At 48.4% G+C, this 14,883-nt stretch overlaps 1 protein-coding gene across 1 annotated transcript; it reads left to right on the top strand.

Moving 5' to 3' along the window:
• Positions 1-2,110: 2,110 nt before the first annotated feature.
• LOC104304441 (acyl-CoA (8-3)-desaturase) lies at positions 2,111-13,750 on the top strand. The gene is made up of 12 exons (XM_054172019.1): positions 2,111-2,409; positions 5,430-5,540; positions 5,834-6,031; positions 7,419-7,520; positions 7,670-7,798; positions 9,398-9,458; positions 9,583-9,659; positions 10,543-10,640; positions 10,962-11,058; positions 11,644-11,723; positions 12,295-12,420; positions 13,175-13,750. Exons 1-12 carry the CDS (start codon positions 2,215-2,217, stop codon positions 13,224-13,226), a joined length of 1,326 nt encoding a protein of 441 aa, XP_054027994.1. The 5' UTR covers positions 2,111-2,214; the 3' UTR covers positions 13,227-13,750.
• The last annotated feature ends 1,133 nt before the right edge of the window (positions 13,751-14,883 follow it).

Below are 14,883 nucleotides of genomic sequence, written 5' to 3'. Positions count from 1 at the left end.
GCCCAGGAGAGACTCTTTCCTTTCACGGGTGACATTGAAGATGGGTAGAAGCAGGGGTGCCCTAGCTGGTGCATTGGCATTGATAAAGGGAGGGAATGAAAAGCAGTTTGCTTCGGTGTTTTGCAGGCATCGAATTCCGAGCTCGAAAGACACGCTGTAGCAATCGGGTGATGTTCAGAATAAGAAGGGATGCAGTCTGGTGGGTCTTTGTTTCCATGGTTACACTCAACTGGAATTGCTGCAACTAGGTCAGCTGGGAAGGTGTGAATGAAAACAAAGCGATTCCGAATCGGTAATGAGAGTTCAAAGAGAAGGTTCCTGCTGCTGGGGAAGGGGAGAAGGGAAGAAGGGAGCTGAGTGTGGAGAGAGGGATTTTAATGTACATTTGTAATGCATATGCATGGAGTACTACACAGCTGGATCTGTGCTTTAGCATCATTCACTCTTTCAGCACTATGCAGCAGGCTATTGTTTGGAGAATCACCTGCAGAGCACCATCGAACGGGCATGCTCTGTGCTGGTGACACCTTTCCTCCCTCTGGCTGCATATCCAGACAGCAGCAGCCGCAGAATAGAAGAGGCTGTGGCAGCTGGAAGACAGAGGAAGAACAGATGGAACAACAGTTGGGGATGTCTCATGGGTTTAAGTGTTTAAGACCAGGCTGGATGATGCTTCAAGCAACCTGGTCTAGTGGGAGATGTTCTTGCCCGTGGTGTGGAACTAGATGATCTTTAAGGGGGAAAAAAACCAAGGGCAGGGAAGGTGAGGCATCCTCAGCCCACAAGTTAGGAGAAACAGGCTGTAAAGGCAGACAAAAAGGAAGCAACTTGGGCATGAAGGGTTGCAAAGTCCTGGCCCAGGCTGCCCAGGGCAGTGGTGGACTCCCCATCCCTGGAGCAGTTTCAAAGCTATGGAGATGTGATGCTGAGGGCCATGGTTTAGCGGTGACCAGGCAGTGCTGTGTTAATGGCTGGACTTGATAATCTTCATGGTGTCTTCTGGTTAAACTGATTCTATAATTGGCACTGCAGAGCCTATACATTAATCCTCTGTTGATGGCTTGGGTCCTGGGCTTTTGTGTTTTCTCCAAATGAGGCGTGGTAGGATGTCTGTCTGTATCCTCATAACTCAGAGTACTCCTGCATAGCAGATGAGTACTGCCAGAACAGAAAAGTTACACAGCGTACCCATGTGGGGAGGATACTTCAAGGAAAGAGGAAGCAGCTGGTAGTTCAGTTTTGTCAGCAGCACTGGCTTTAACACACTTGAATTTCTACATTCCTTCCCTTTTAAATGTCACCCTGTTCTTCACATGGACCTGTTGCGAGTGGGGCCGGAGGAGAACACAGCAATGATGCGAGGGCTGGAAGCCCTCTGTTGTGAGGCCAGGCTGAGAGAGCTGAGGCTGCTCAGCCTGAAGAAGGCTTCAGGGAGACATTCTGGTGGCCTCTCAGTACTTGAAAGGGCCACGAAGAAAGCTGGAGACAGGCTTTTGAGCAGGGCCTGTTGTGAAAGGACAAGGGATGATGGCATGGAACAAAAAGAGGGAGACTCAGACTGGAGAGAAGGAAGCAGTGTTTTTATAGTGGAGGTGGTAGTGATACTGGTCCAGGTGGCCCAGAGATGCCCCATCCCTGGAACCAGGTTGTTTGGGACTAAGCAACCTGTTCCAGCTGACTGCAGGGATTGGACTACATGACCACCCTTCCCACTCAAGCCAGTCTATGATTCTCTCTATTACAGCCCATAATGTATTACACCCTGGACAGTCGAAGCTGCCGGGACCGAACTTTAATCCTCCTCCTCCATAATCCCCATCACCAACCCTACACGGGCTCCAGCCCCGTGCGATGCACTCCCAACGCCCGGCGAAGGCACGCCACTGGCCTCTCACTGCGCGCAGCCAAAGGGGCGGGCGCAAAGGGGAGAGGGGCCCAATGGGCGTGGGGGAACCCCGGGAAGGTGGGGCTTGTTGGCGCGGAGAGCCAATGGGAAGCGAGCCAGCGGGCCGGTGTTCAAGGGGGAGGGAGAGCGGAGGGGGGACTCGGGCGGTGCTGGCGAGGGGGGTCCGGACGGCGAGGGCCGAGCCGAATCGAGCCGAGCCCAACTCGGCCGAGCCCCGACGAACAGAGCCGAGTCCCTCGAACCGAGTCTCGCCAAGCCCCGACGAGGCCAGCCTCGCCTGGCTCCGACGAACCCATCCGAACCGAGCCATGGCAGGCTCCGAAGGCGGCCGGTCGCAGCGGTTCTTCACCTGGGAGGAGATCGAGCAGCGCAATGGGCGGGGGTCGGCTGGCCAGGAGCGGTGGCTGGTGATCGAGAGGAAGGTGTACGATATCAGCCAGTTCCACCGGAGGCACCCGGGAGGCTCCCGGGTCATCAGCCACTACGCCGGGCAGGACGCCACGGTGAGTGGCGGGGCAGCGGCGGGGTGACCGTTCCCAGCCCGGGGAGGGACGGGACAGAGGGGCAGGGGACAGCGGTGTTGGGGGCAAGGGCAGAAGTGCGGTCCCCTCTGGGAGAAGAGGGTCCCGGGTGACTGACTTCACAAGGACATTTCTGAAGGAACAACAAAAACTCTGCGGAAATGTGTGCAGCCAGCCTTAAATCTGGGGGAAAACAGTGATTTTCGAGCACGTACACTATATAAGAATACTCTATTTTTATACATGCCTAGCCACAGACCAGAACTGAATAGAAGCACCCGAGATATTCGTAGAATCACAGAATTGGTCTGGTTGGAAGAGACTTTCAAGATCATGGAGTCCAACCCTTAACCCAGCACTGCCAGGTCACCACTAAAACATGGCCCTCAGCACCACCTCTCCATGGCTTTGAAACCCTTCCAGGGATGGGGAGTCCACCACTGCCCTGGGCAGCCTGGTCCGGGTCTTGACAACCCCTTGGGGGAAGAAATTGTTCCTCGTGTCCAACCTAAAACTCTCTTGGTGCAGCTTGAAATTGTTTCCTCTTGTCCTGTCACTTGTTACTAGGGAGGGAGAGGACATTCCCAGTACATGGACTCATTATTCACAAGTGTATGAACACATAGAGCTTCCTCCTGCTTTAGAAGTCCAGCTCTGTGTGTCCAAGAGGTGGCACTAGTGCAAAATCTTGCTGAAAGTCGTATTTTGGTCTTTAAAAACATAAATCAACCCTTCTGAATGCCAGTGGCTGTTGCAAAGTGGAGCAATCATTGTTTGAATTGGACCTGTGGGGTACTTTTGTCAGTGGATTTCCTTCCTCTGCCTAATTATGCCTTGCAGTGCAGAAAATGCAGCTCTCCAAATGTATTTAGCCCCAAGGGCAGGTATGAGACATTGAGGCTGCCTCAGGAGTGGTTTTGATGGGCTGTGTTTCAGTCCTGAGCAGAAAGGAGGGACTTGCTTTGCCTCACTTCACTGTATGTGTGCAGTGTAAATCTGAAGAGAAGCTGGGCTCACACAGACTTCATGAGGTGAGGATGAGCACCTGCGTTTTTGAAGCCCCACCAGAAGTGGGTCACTCACAGTGGCCAGCAGATAGGGCATTGTCATCTCTGTCACTGCTGGGTGCAGCTGAACTGCTGACCACTCAGGAACCCCAGCCAAGTGAACTCCAATGTTTCCAATAGTTTTTGTCCTGGAATTGTAAAGAATGAAACTCCTCACAAACAGCAAAACTGGGGAGGGAAGAAAGAACACTTTTGCTTTGCTGAATGCCACCAGAATGTTCTGATTTCAAGGAGGTGCAATCAGCACTGCCAGGTCTCACAGCCTCCATGGAAGGGATTGGTCTAATTGGGTGGTACCATCCTCCTCTGATCTGCCCACATACTCCTCCCCATTCCCCCCCCACTTCCAGTGAGAATATGCAAATTACAAACCCCTCTTCTCTTCCCCTCTTTTATTTGTATAAGCCTGAGCAGAGAGGATGCTACAGCTGAAATGCAACAGGGCTGCCCAGAGCTGGCAACATCAGCTGGGCTTTTAACCCCTTTCTTGACTAGAGATCTTTTAATACAATTTACTTTAAAACCCATGTGATTAGGAGCTAGTAACAATAGTCCTGAGCAGTGCATGATGCAGAAAGCTTACAGAGTGCTGTGCAAATACTGTCTCAGGAAAGAAAAAGCATTCTTAGGCTGAGGGTGATGGGTAAAGTTTATGCTAATTTGGACATAGGAAGAGAAATGTGCAAAAGGAGGCAAATGGGGGATCATCAGCAGGGCTGTCAAACTGCCCAGAGGGATTTAAATCTAAATACAGTGATAAAATCTCTAGTGATAACAGCCAGCAGTGAGTTCTTTTTCCTTCTGGCTGCCTGGTTGCCATGGAGATCGACAGGACATTTAAATGATGAAAGTGATTTCTCTAACAGGGATTTTCTGAATGGTAAAGATGAACAAGAAGCAGTGGACTCCTGAGAAACGTGAGGAGGAATCAGATGAGGAATAGGAGGCAGGTAGCAAGAGAACAAAACTTCTAGGAAGATGTAGACAGAGGGGCCTTGGGAATTGCCAAGGAAGCATGTTTGGAACAATGTAGGGGTTTTGAGACAGGTGGGAGTCACCAGGAAGTGCCATCACCTATCTGTGTCCTGCATGTCCCATTATTTTACCCAGTTCAGCTGGTTTTGTGCCAGCATCTTGCCCTTCTTCCTAGTCAGACATTCACTTCAGGATGTGGGGCTTGAGTTAAAAAGAAGTGGAACCTAAAGGCAAAACAAAGACAGAGTTGCTGAGGGCACAAATCTTTTGAGGAATTGGCTGAAGGATCTGGGGTTGTTCAGCCTGGAGAAAAGGAAGCTGAGAGATCTTCTGGCTCTCTACAACGCCCTGAACGCAGCTTGAAGCCAGGTGGGGGTTGGTCTCTTCTCCCAAGGAACAAATTACAGGACAAGGGGAACTAGCCTCAAGCTGCAGCAGGGGAGGTTTAGGTTGGACACGAGGAACAATTTCTTCCCCCAAAGGGTTGTCAAGGCCTGGCCCAGGCTGCCCAGGGCAGTGGTGGAGTTCCCATCTCTCAAGGGGTATCAAAGCCCTGGAGATGTGCTGCTGAGGGCCATGGTTTAGGGGTGCCCTGGCAGTGCTGGGTTAAGGCTTGGACTTGATAATCTTAATGGTGTCTTCCAGCTAAAATGATTCCATGATTCCACACATCTTGAGCTTCAGTGAGACACAAGATTTTCAGATTCCTAACTGGGTTATGAGTTCATGTTTCTTGCACTTAACCACATCCAGGTAGAAAATGATGCATAGAATTCAGCTTCATTTGTTCAGACCATTTATGGTCTGAACAAAGCAGTAAGATGTGGGGCAGTAAAATCTGTCTCAGCCAGCTCCATTAGCTGGGTTACTTTGTACTGAGTCCAAGATATGATGAAATCTATTTCTTTTGCTGTCACCTGAACAATCATTTTTCTTCAGCCTTCTTCCTTTGTGTTTCAGGATCCTTTCACAGCATTTCATCTTGACAAGACACTGGTGAGAAAGTACCTGAGCCCACTCTTGATTGGAGAGCTGGCACCAGATCAACCCAGCTTTGAGCCCAGCAAGAATGTAAGTACCTTAAAAGTCTGGTATTTGGGTTGAAATTGTGCTATTTAACTCCTCTTAATGGTAGCCAGAATTTCCTGTATATAAAATGATAAAGTCTCCTGGAATCTCTGTGTTGACCTGTAGCTTCTCCTTCACTTTATGTCATTATTAGTACTTCTAGTGAAGATTTGCCCTCCAGGTGATCCTTAGCTTTTCCCTGTTGCCACAGTAGCTTCTTGACAGGGGGAAGTGAGCTCCTCTTTGAGGTTCTGAGGCATTTTCAGACCAGCAGATGCTCTTGGGTCTCCCCACAGAAAAAGCTGGTAGAAGATTTCCGTGAGCTCCGTGGCACTGTGGAGAGGATGGGGCTTCTCAACCCCAACCCTGCCTTTTTCATCCTGTACCTCTGTCACATCTTGATGTTGGATGTTGCAGCCTGGCTCACCATCTGGTATTTTGGAGCATCCACAGTGCCTTTCCTCTTCTCTGCAGTGCTGCTAGGCACTGTCCAGGTAAGCAGCTAGGCAAAAAAACAGAAGATGACCCAAAAGTGCCAGAAGCCAGGCCTTTGAGACGAAGGCCAAGAGCATCCTGGCCTGGATCAACCAGAATGTGGCCAGCAGGACCAGGGCAGGGATTGTACTCCTGTATTAGGCACTGATGAGGCCACACCTAGAATCCTAGGTTCAGATTTGGGTCCCTCAGTCCAGGAAGGTGGAGTTTCTGGAGTGGGTCCAGAGACAAGTCCTATAAAGAGTGGCTGAGGGAACTGGAGTTGTTCAGCCTGAAGAAAAGGAGCCTGAGGGGAGTCCTTCTGGCTCTCTACAACTCCCTGAAAGGAGGCTGGAGCCAGGTGAGAGTTGGTCTCTTTGCCCAAGGAATAACTACAGGGCAAGATAAAACAGCCTCAAGTTGCTCCAGTTGAGATTTAGGTTGAGATTTCTTCCCCAGAAGTGTTGCAGATCATTGGAACAGGCTGTCCAGGGCAGTGTTGGAGTCCCTGTCCCTGGAAGGGTTTCAAAGCCATGGAGATGTAGTGCTGAGGGGCATGTTTTAGTGGTGACCTGGCAGTGCTGGGTTGAGGGTTGGACTCCATGATCTTAAAGGTCTCTTCCAAGCAAAATGATTCTGTGATCTTGTGATTCCTTTAGGTGCTCATTGCCCTAACCACAAGACAAATCTTATCTTCATGGACTCTCCATAGATCTCTTTCTCCCTGGTTTTCACCAAAGGGGCAACATTAGAGTGCCATGACATGTTGCTTTGGCTGAGCAGACTTTGCCCTGCTTTTTCCTTCCCATAACCCATCAAAGCCCTCCTTATTCCCAGCCTTCTTCCTACAGTGAAAGCCATGCTGCCCTTCTGAGGTCCCTTGTGCCAGAACTCCAAGGCACTGTGCAGGGGCCAAGCCGCTGTGTTCCCATGGGAACTTGCAGGGAGTTAGAGGAGAGGGCAGAGCAGCTCTCAAAGCCCCAGCTCTTTCTCCTGCGGCCAGCTGATCCTCTTGGAATTACAAGTACTCAGAGGAGGCAGCAGCAAGCAGCTCCTTAAAGGAGACTTTGTTGCTGATTTCTGTGCAGTTTTGTGAGAGAATCAATGCTGGTTCTGAGCTCTCTGCCTTTTATTTTTTTAACATGATTTCCCCCCCACCCCTTTCATGAAAACAACTATCTGGGACTAAAAGTCATTAGGCAAAGTCTGGACTGTAGTGGTACATAGTAAAAGAGAAGTGTTTGGACTGGGTCTTAGTAGTAGAAATGCTCTCACTAGCCAAGGGTATGTCTTGAGGAGCATAGGAGTAAAGCAAACCCTCTTCTGAGCCTCTTGATTCTTCTTTTTGCCCAGCAGCACTGTTGTGTGGTGTTGATTTCCTCCCCCCCATTTTATTATTTATTACAGGCCCAGGCTGGCTGGCTTCAGCATGATTTTGGACATCTCTCAGTCTTTAGCACATCGAAATGGAACCACTGGGTCCACAAGTTTGTGATTGGCCATCTGAAGGTGGGCGCTCAGTGCTGAGAGGGGCTTGGCCTGGGGTGCTCTGCAGTCTGAGCTTGGAGAAACCAAATACAAGGAGCTACTGGGGAGGGAGGACTAAGGGCAGAAGATGCAACTTCTTTATGGCACTCTCTTCTCATCCCTTCCTGCAGGGAGCACCAGCCAGCTGGTGGAATCATCTCCACTTCCAACACCACGCTAAACCCAACTGCTTCCGCAAGGACCCTGACGTGAACATGCACCCCTTGTTTTTTGCTCTGGGAAAAACACTCTCTGTAGAGGTGAGACCTGGTGAAGGCTTTTGGGGGGCTTACTGCTTGGGCAGTGAGCTGTCTGAGTATTTTGGGGACTTGGAGAAGGTGCAGGCTTGGCATTAACAGCTTTTGAAAAGCAAGAATTAAAAAGATCCTTAATGTTAAAAAGATCCTTCATGTCCTTAACTTAATGTTGCACCTGTTTGGGTTTGTGTTTGTGTTTGGGTTTTGTGTTTGTGTTTGGGTTTTGGGTTTGTGTTTGGGTTTTGGGTTTGTGTTTGGGTTTTGGTTTGTGTTTGGGTTTTGGTTTTTTGTTTGGGTTTGGGTTTGTGTTTGGGGTTTGGGTTTGTGTTTGGGTTTGCTTTTGTGTTTGGGTTTGTTTTGTTTTGTTTTCCCCTAATACAATCTTCCCTGGGTTCAAATGATCCAATTTGATTCTGAAGGTTAAAAATAAAGCCCCAAAAACACACAAAAATTGCTTCTGGTAGAACGAGAAGTACCTCCAGAACATAGTTTGAGTTGATGTGCTATTTCATACAGTGCAACCCTACCTCCTACTGGTCCCTGATATCCTTTAGTAATACTCCCAATCCTTCTGAGGTTTTTCTGCCCTTCTGAGGTTTTTCTAGCCTTCACATTTCAGGAGGTTATTTTTGGTAGCTTTCAAAATAAGACCAAAATATTTGTCACAGTTACAAGTTCAGATTTCTCTGATGAGAGGCTTGCAGCTGAATGAAGAGAGGATTGCGAGTTGTTCTCATTATCAAGATCAGCTTTGACTCCTTGTGGTAGTTGGAGAAACAAAGTAGATGACAAGCAAGGACACTCTGGAGCATTTACAACTAGTGATCAAAGAAGCTGTTTCAGTAGTCTCAATCTGACAGTGGGTGTCAGACTGGAGTCTAGCTTTATTTCTGGTACAACTCTGAGGTTAATTAATGGCTTCAGCATTTGCCAGTCCTTTAAAACAAACTAGTTACATAAATTCATGGCATCACCTGGCTGAAATGCTCAGAATGCAGTGAAATTAAGGGCAGGCTGCTGTTTGGAATTGGTTTGAACATGTACAGGGGTACAATGGAATTCCTGATGGAAGCTGGTGATGTTATGTTAATACAGTGAACACCGACGAATAACTAGTCTCAGAGGGAGGATAATCTGTTCACCTCTGTTCCTGTGGACACAGTTTAATGCCTAAATGCTCTCTGGAGATTAATTGCAAGAAGGTGGGAGTTTATTAATAGTATCACAAGCTTTTCTGTTTTTTTCCTGAAGCTTGATTTGGGCAGCAGACTCTTCCCTCATGGATTTTTGAGTGTTGAGCAGCTGTGCCCTCTGTAGGGGAAGAGCTTCCAGTACACGTCGCTGTCTGGGCTGAAAGAGACTTCCCACCAGCCTCTTGTGCATCCAAAGCAGGGATGAAAAGTTATCCTGGCAGTGATAGACTGAAGTTCTAGGGGATGATGAAGCCAGTGACATGGTGGATGGTGGCATGGTTTGACAGGACATCTCTTTGAAAGGTTAGGAGGTATCTCAGACTGCATTGCTTTGACAGCATAGGTAGGAGTGTATGCACATAGGTCTTGGGGTGTCTCCATGGCCTGAGTAATTTGCTTACTTCAACAGCTTGGTGTGCAAAAGAAGAAGTTCATGCCTTATAACCACCAGCACAAGTACTTCTTCATCAGTGAGTAACCCTACCCTCTCGCAGTGCTGTGGACAGCATTCACTCAACTCCTTCCTTTTCCAGCCCATCTCACTGGGGTGAAAGGGCACAGTTAATGTCTCTGCCATCTATTTCTCTACTCTAGTTGGCCCCCCAGCTCTGGTGCCTCTTTACTTCCAGTGGTACATATTCTACTTCGTGGTGCAGCGGAAGCAGTGGGTGGTAAGTCAGCTCCAGTGGTGACTTCTGGTTGAATGGATGTGTTTCAGTGGAAGGGAATCACTGGGAGGAGCTCTGGGATGTGTCTCTCTGTGGCAAGGGGTGTGATGTGGCACATGATGTAGTGATAGGATGAGGGGCAGTGGTTTCAAATTAGGGAAGAGGAGACTTAGATTGGATGTTAGGAACAGGTTCTGCACCATGAGGATGGTGGAACACTGGAACAGGTTGCCCAGGGAGGCAGTTGAGGCCCCATCCCTGGAGATATTAAAGGTGAGGCTCAATGAGGCTCTGGGCAACCTGATCTAGTTGAGGATGCCTCTGCTAACTGCTGAGGGGCTTATACTAGATAACCTTTGGAAGTCCCTTCCAACCCAGGCCATTCTATGTTTGCTGGGGGAGAGAGGGTACATCCCACACAACCCTTCTCTTTAAAAGATCAGTTCCCAGTTGGGTAACAGAAGATGTTCTCTGATGTCCTGTCTTGGTCTGGTGTGTCTGAATGTCTGGAGGCATTCCTTCTTTTGCAGAGTTGATGTTCCTACAGAACTTGTCCCTCAGGTAACATGAGAGTTTAGCTGAAGGTAGAAGTGGTCATTCTGGCCACCCTTTTTTGCTTCCCAATCACTGCAGTAAAAGCCCTTGGGCACAGGAAAAAGGGACAAGTACCAGAAATCAGGGTGGGGGTGGAAGAGGAGTCAGTGCACCTCCACTTTGTAATGTGATTTTGAAATCAAGTAGCTTTCAGCCTAAAACTGAATCCTGCTTACCAGTAAAGGATATTATGGGAGATTTTAAAGGGAGTGCCACCTAGAAGGGGTGGTAAATCCAGAAGCCAGTAGTTCATCCTCTTAATGAAGTTTTGTCTGTTCCTTTTACTCTACAGGACCTGGCCTGGATGTTGTCCTTCTACATCAGATTCTCTCTCACCTACTGGCCCTTGCTGGGGTTGAAGGGTTTGCTGGGGCTGATCATATTAGTCAGGTATCATTCAGTTTATCATTCCTCCATTCTCTTTCCCCAGTTTATACCAGTCCTTTGTGACAGCTTTTGTTCAACCTCCTGCTTTATCTCTTGCCTCAACCCCCTACTCTTCTGTCTCCTCATGCCTTGCAGCAAGGCAGTGGTTGTTGTCTGTCAGGCATGTCTTTGGAAGGTGTGTGTGATCTGCTGGTCAAACGTTCAGGGTTCCTGGTGTTCATTTTGTTGGGCAACAGATAGCTGGTATCTCTACCAGTGTCTTGTCCTGACTTGTCAGGGCATAGGTGTGACATCAGTAATGGTTTTGGGTGTTTGTGTGTGCAGGTTTATAGAGAGTAACTGGTTTGTCTGGGTTACACAAATGAACCACATCCCGATGCACATCGATTATGATAAGAATGTGGACTGGTTCTCTACCCAGGTAAGACCTTCTCTCCAGAGACCTGTGACTTCAAAGGTGAGAACTTAAAAGCTTTGGGTATGTAATGCCCAAGAGAGGTGATCACAGAAGTGATGGGAACTGAGAGAGGAAAACTTGAGCAGCTTATCCTTACTGTGTGAAATGAGTGATTAGTGCAGAAGTGGGATGGAGGCTTCAAATGCTGAGCAGAGATGCCTCAAGGTAAATAACTGGAGATGCTGCAATGCTCTTCAGATAGAGAGCTTCCTGTGCATGAACAGTGCAGATCTTTCATGTGCACCCTGTTTTATTTTAGTTCTGAAGCCATGACACAGTTTTTTCAAGTAGAAGAGCAGAAAGTCATGGAGGTTATGACTTAATCTGACTGGGGAGCTCAAGTCTGTTCTTCTGAATCCTGTCCCTAACACTCTTGTATCACAGCATGTCCATCTCCTCTTGACTGGAGATGGCTCTTGGAGTTGCTGTGTTCAGCCAGAAGACACATGATGATAATAAGCCTGTACCTGCTTACTGTTGTGTTGGACACATGTGTGAGAAGGGACATTTCTAAACCAGTGCTTAATATGTTGCTGTTCTTCCTCTCAGCTCCAGGCAACCTGTAACGTTCACCAGTCTTTCTTCAATGACTGGTTCAGTGGACATCTGAACTTCCAAATTGAGCACCAGTGAGTTGAAGCATGGGTTGGGGGTGTGAGGGAAATTCAAGGAGTACTGATTACAGTAGGTCTGAGGAGCCTACAAGGTCCCTGTCTCTCTATCAGCTAATACAGGAACAAGAGATAACGTGGGTCAGTGTTGTGCTCTTTATGTGGGGATGGAACAGGAACTTCAAGGTAGTTTTTGGAGTGCTGGTGTGTACCAACACCACTTTAGATAGGAGTGGCATGGTACAGGGGTGAGAGTTAGCAGCCTTCTGGTTAGTACAGGTGCTGACTGAAGTGGCATGAGACAGAGCACTGATGGCTATGGGCCAAGGGAGGGTTGAATCTTGGGTACAGGAGAAGGGCAGGAGTTCTGTGGGATTGCCCAAAGAAGTGGTAAATTTCTCATTCCTGGAATCAGGAATCAGATTGTTTGGGGCTCTGAGCAACCTGCTGTAGTTGCAGATGTCCCTGCTGACTGCAGGGGGCTTGGATTAGATGAGCCTTAGAGGTCTCTTCAACCCAAACCAGTCTGGGATTCTATGGTTCTTCATGATGACAAATGCCACTGAATGATGATATTCTCTTCCCACAGCCTTTTTCCTACAATGCCTCGACACAACTACTGGAAGGTGGCCCCTTTGGTGAAGTCCTTGTGTGCCAAACATGGTGTTGAGTACCAGTGCAAGCCGCTGCTCACTGCCTTTGCCGACATAGTGCAGTACGTATCAACCCACTGCAGACTGTGAGTGAAGGGTTCTCCACTATCACAGAGTGAACAAGGCAAGGGGAAGGGCAGCCAGCTCACATCACAGAAGTTCTATGGTAGTAGCCTCTGGTAGTATAGATGGCCATAAAAATATAGATGGTAGTATAGATGGAAGACTGTTCAGCCATGGTGCTGGTTTCAGCAGCAGCAGACAGATGGTGTCAGCAGGAGTCACCTAATGGAGAGCTTCTTTTCTTCACTTGTGAAGAGTCAGAGCTCAGTAGGATGCCAGGTTTGGTGCCTCTGTCCCTGAGGATGCTCCAGAGGAAGAGGTGTTCTCATAAAGATGAGTCTGAACTGTCATTAATCTTGCTTTTCCTTGCCCCTTAGATGTCTTTTACTCCATCAAAAAGCCATGTGGCTCTCTGCTGCTGTGCTTTCTCCTTCTGTTTTCATTCTAATGAAGTTGTTTCCTTTAGCCTTCCAGTCTTTGTCTGCTGCAGCCCCCATGGTCTGAATCTTCTCCATCTTTTCGCAGAGCTGTAGTCTACATTTCTTTGCCTCTGATGATCTCTGAGCAGCTTGATCTAGTTGAGGATGCCCCTGCTCACTACAGAGGGGTTGGACTAGATGACCTATAAAGGTCCCTTCAGCACAAACCATTCTGTGAGCTCCTGTAGACAGAAAGTCTTCCCACAAGGCTGTGCTCCCTGGACACTCTGTTTCATGACCTTGTTTTGAAGGAAATGTGGTTTTCTCTTGGCAGCTCTTTGAAGGATTCAGGGGAGCTCTGGCTCGATGCCTATCTACACAAATAAGCAGCAGTGGATCCTTGCAGAGGAAGTCCCCACCCTTGTTGCCTCCTGGGGTGGTCGCCATGAAGATACTGCACAGAGGGGCGAGAGGTGGCTAAGCCAGAGGTGGGGAGGTGGTGCTGCTTAATTCCATTGATGAATGTAATTAATATGATTTTTTTTTTTTAAAAAAAAAAGGTGTGTTCTTAATTCTTTTTGTGTTTCTTTCATTCCTCTTCTCTGGTGCTGAGTTCTGAGGAAAAAAGGTGAATGGAAGAGGTTACGTTCCACCAAGCTAGGAGCAGCTTTGGGACTGGGAGCAGGTTTCTTCCTGTCTGCTGGTGCTTCATTTGCTGGAGACATAGGAGAGAAGTCTCTTATCTAACACAGGCTTTGTGAGGTGGCCCTCAGGAGTGTAGCAAGAAAGATAAGGCAGCATGAGCTGAAAGAAGACAGGAGTGATTAAAATGTGGAAGCAATAAGGAATTGTGTGGGCACAGTATTTTCAAGTACCTATATGTGCAGGGCCTGTTGTGACAGGACAAGAAGGGATGATGGTTTAAAACTAAAAGAGGGAGATTTAGACTGGAGAGAAGGAAGAAATGTTTTACAGTGAGGGTGGTGAGACCCTGGCCCAGGGTGCCCAGAGAGGTGGGAGATGCCCCATCCCTGGAATTGTTCCAGGTCAGGTTGTTTGGGGCTCTGAGCAGCCTGCTCTAGTTGCAGATAACCCTGCTGACTGCAAGGGGGTTGGACTAGGTGACCTTTTGAGGTCACTTCAACCCAAATGAATCTGTGATTTCTTCCATTCTGTGTAATTGGCAATAGAAGTGCCCAAACCAAGGGACAGTGGGGAGCATGTGAGAGCCCAAACTGATTTGCATGTATGTGTGTGAGGTGGAGAAGGTGCAGGCAGCAGTGCTGAAGGAATAAGCATGAGGAAAAAAGATCTAATTAAAGCCCTAACTGAAGCAGAGAAACAGAAGTGGAGGCACTCCCACAGGGCTGCAGATATGAGGGCTTGGCATGCTGTATTCTGTGGGAATGCTGCCCTCCACATCTCATCTGTGCTGAAGGGCTCTGAGTTACTGACCCATTGGTGCCCTCCCATGGAGTCTCTGCAGGTGGTTTCCACAGTGCCAGACTTGTGAGTGTTATTCAGCCTGTCATTGAAAGTCAGAGGAGACAGAAATGTGGCATTTCCATACTTGGGGTCCCTACAAGGGTGACTAAGGAAGCAAAAGGATCTGTGGTCTCCTGAAGCTTCACTTTTCTTTGAGTTGTTAAGGGGAGAGAGCTCTTGACTTCTGGCTCATGGACTACGAGGTGTTGCTGTCTGAGCTGCAGACAAATTTCATGCTGATGTAAAATTTTTAGGGGTTGGAGTGGTGCTGAAGTGCATTGATTTAACTCTGCAATCAACAGAAGTCAGCTGTGCCACAGGCACACATCTGCCCATACTTTGGTGGTCTTTCTCTGTTGGATGATGTGCCTTCAAAACCCAAGAGGTTATTTAGCCTTCCTGCATTTCCTGGTGTCTCTTCATTTGCTGCACCAACGTGACAGAGGCCAAACCAGGATATAGCACCTGGCATAGCACTAGGTGGAGCTGGTTCCATCACTCTGTTGCCTGGGGGACAGGTGGCTTAGTCTCCAGAAGAATGGGTTGATTTGTGAGGAA

Source organism: Dryobates pubescens, chromosome 22 (assembly GCF_014839835.1).
Source record: "Dryobates pubescens isolate bDryPub1 chromosome 22, bDryPub1.pri, whole genome shotgun sequence".
Classification (NCBI taxonomy): domain Eukaryota; kingdom Metazoa; phylum Chordata; class Aves; order Piciformes; family Picidae; genus Dryobates; species Dryobates pubescens.
The sequence above is the reverse complement of the archived record's forward strand: the minus strand, read 5'-3'. Positions and strand labels throughout refer to the sequence as shown.

What these genes read in the sequence shown, in the direction of transcription:
- LOC104304441 (XM_054172019.1), top strand. Translation starts at nt 2,215, where the DNA reads ATGGCAGGCTCCGAAGGCGGCCGGTCGCAGCGGTTCTTCACCTGGGAG. An exon ending in GCACAAGTACTTCTTCATCA is followed by an intron (nt 9,459 to 9,582) that starts GTGAGTAACCCT and finishes TCTCTACTCTAG; the next exon opens with TTGGCCCCCCAGCTCTGGTG. An exon ending in TGCAGCGGAAGCAGTGGGTG is followed by an intron (nt 9,660 to 10,542) that starts GTAAGTCAGCTC and finishes TTTACTCTACAG; the next exon opens with GACCTGGCCTGGATGTTGTC.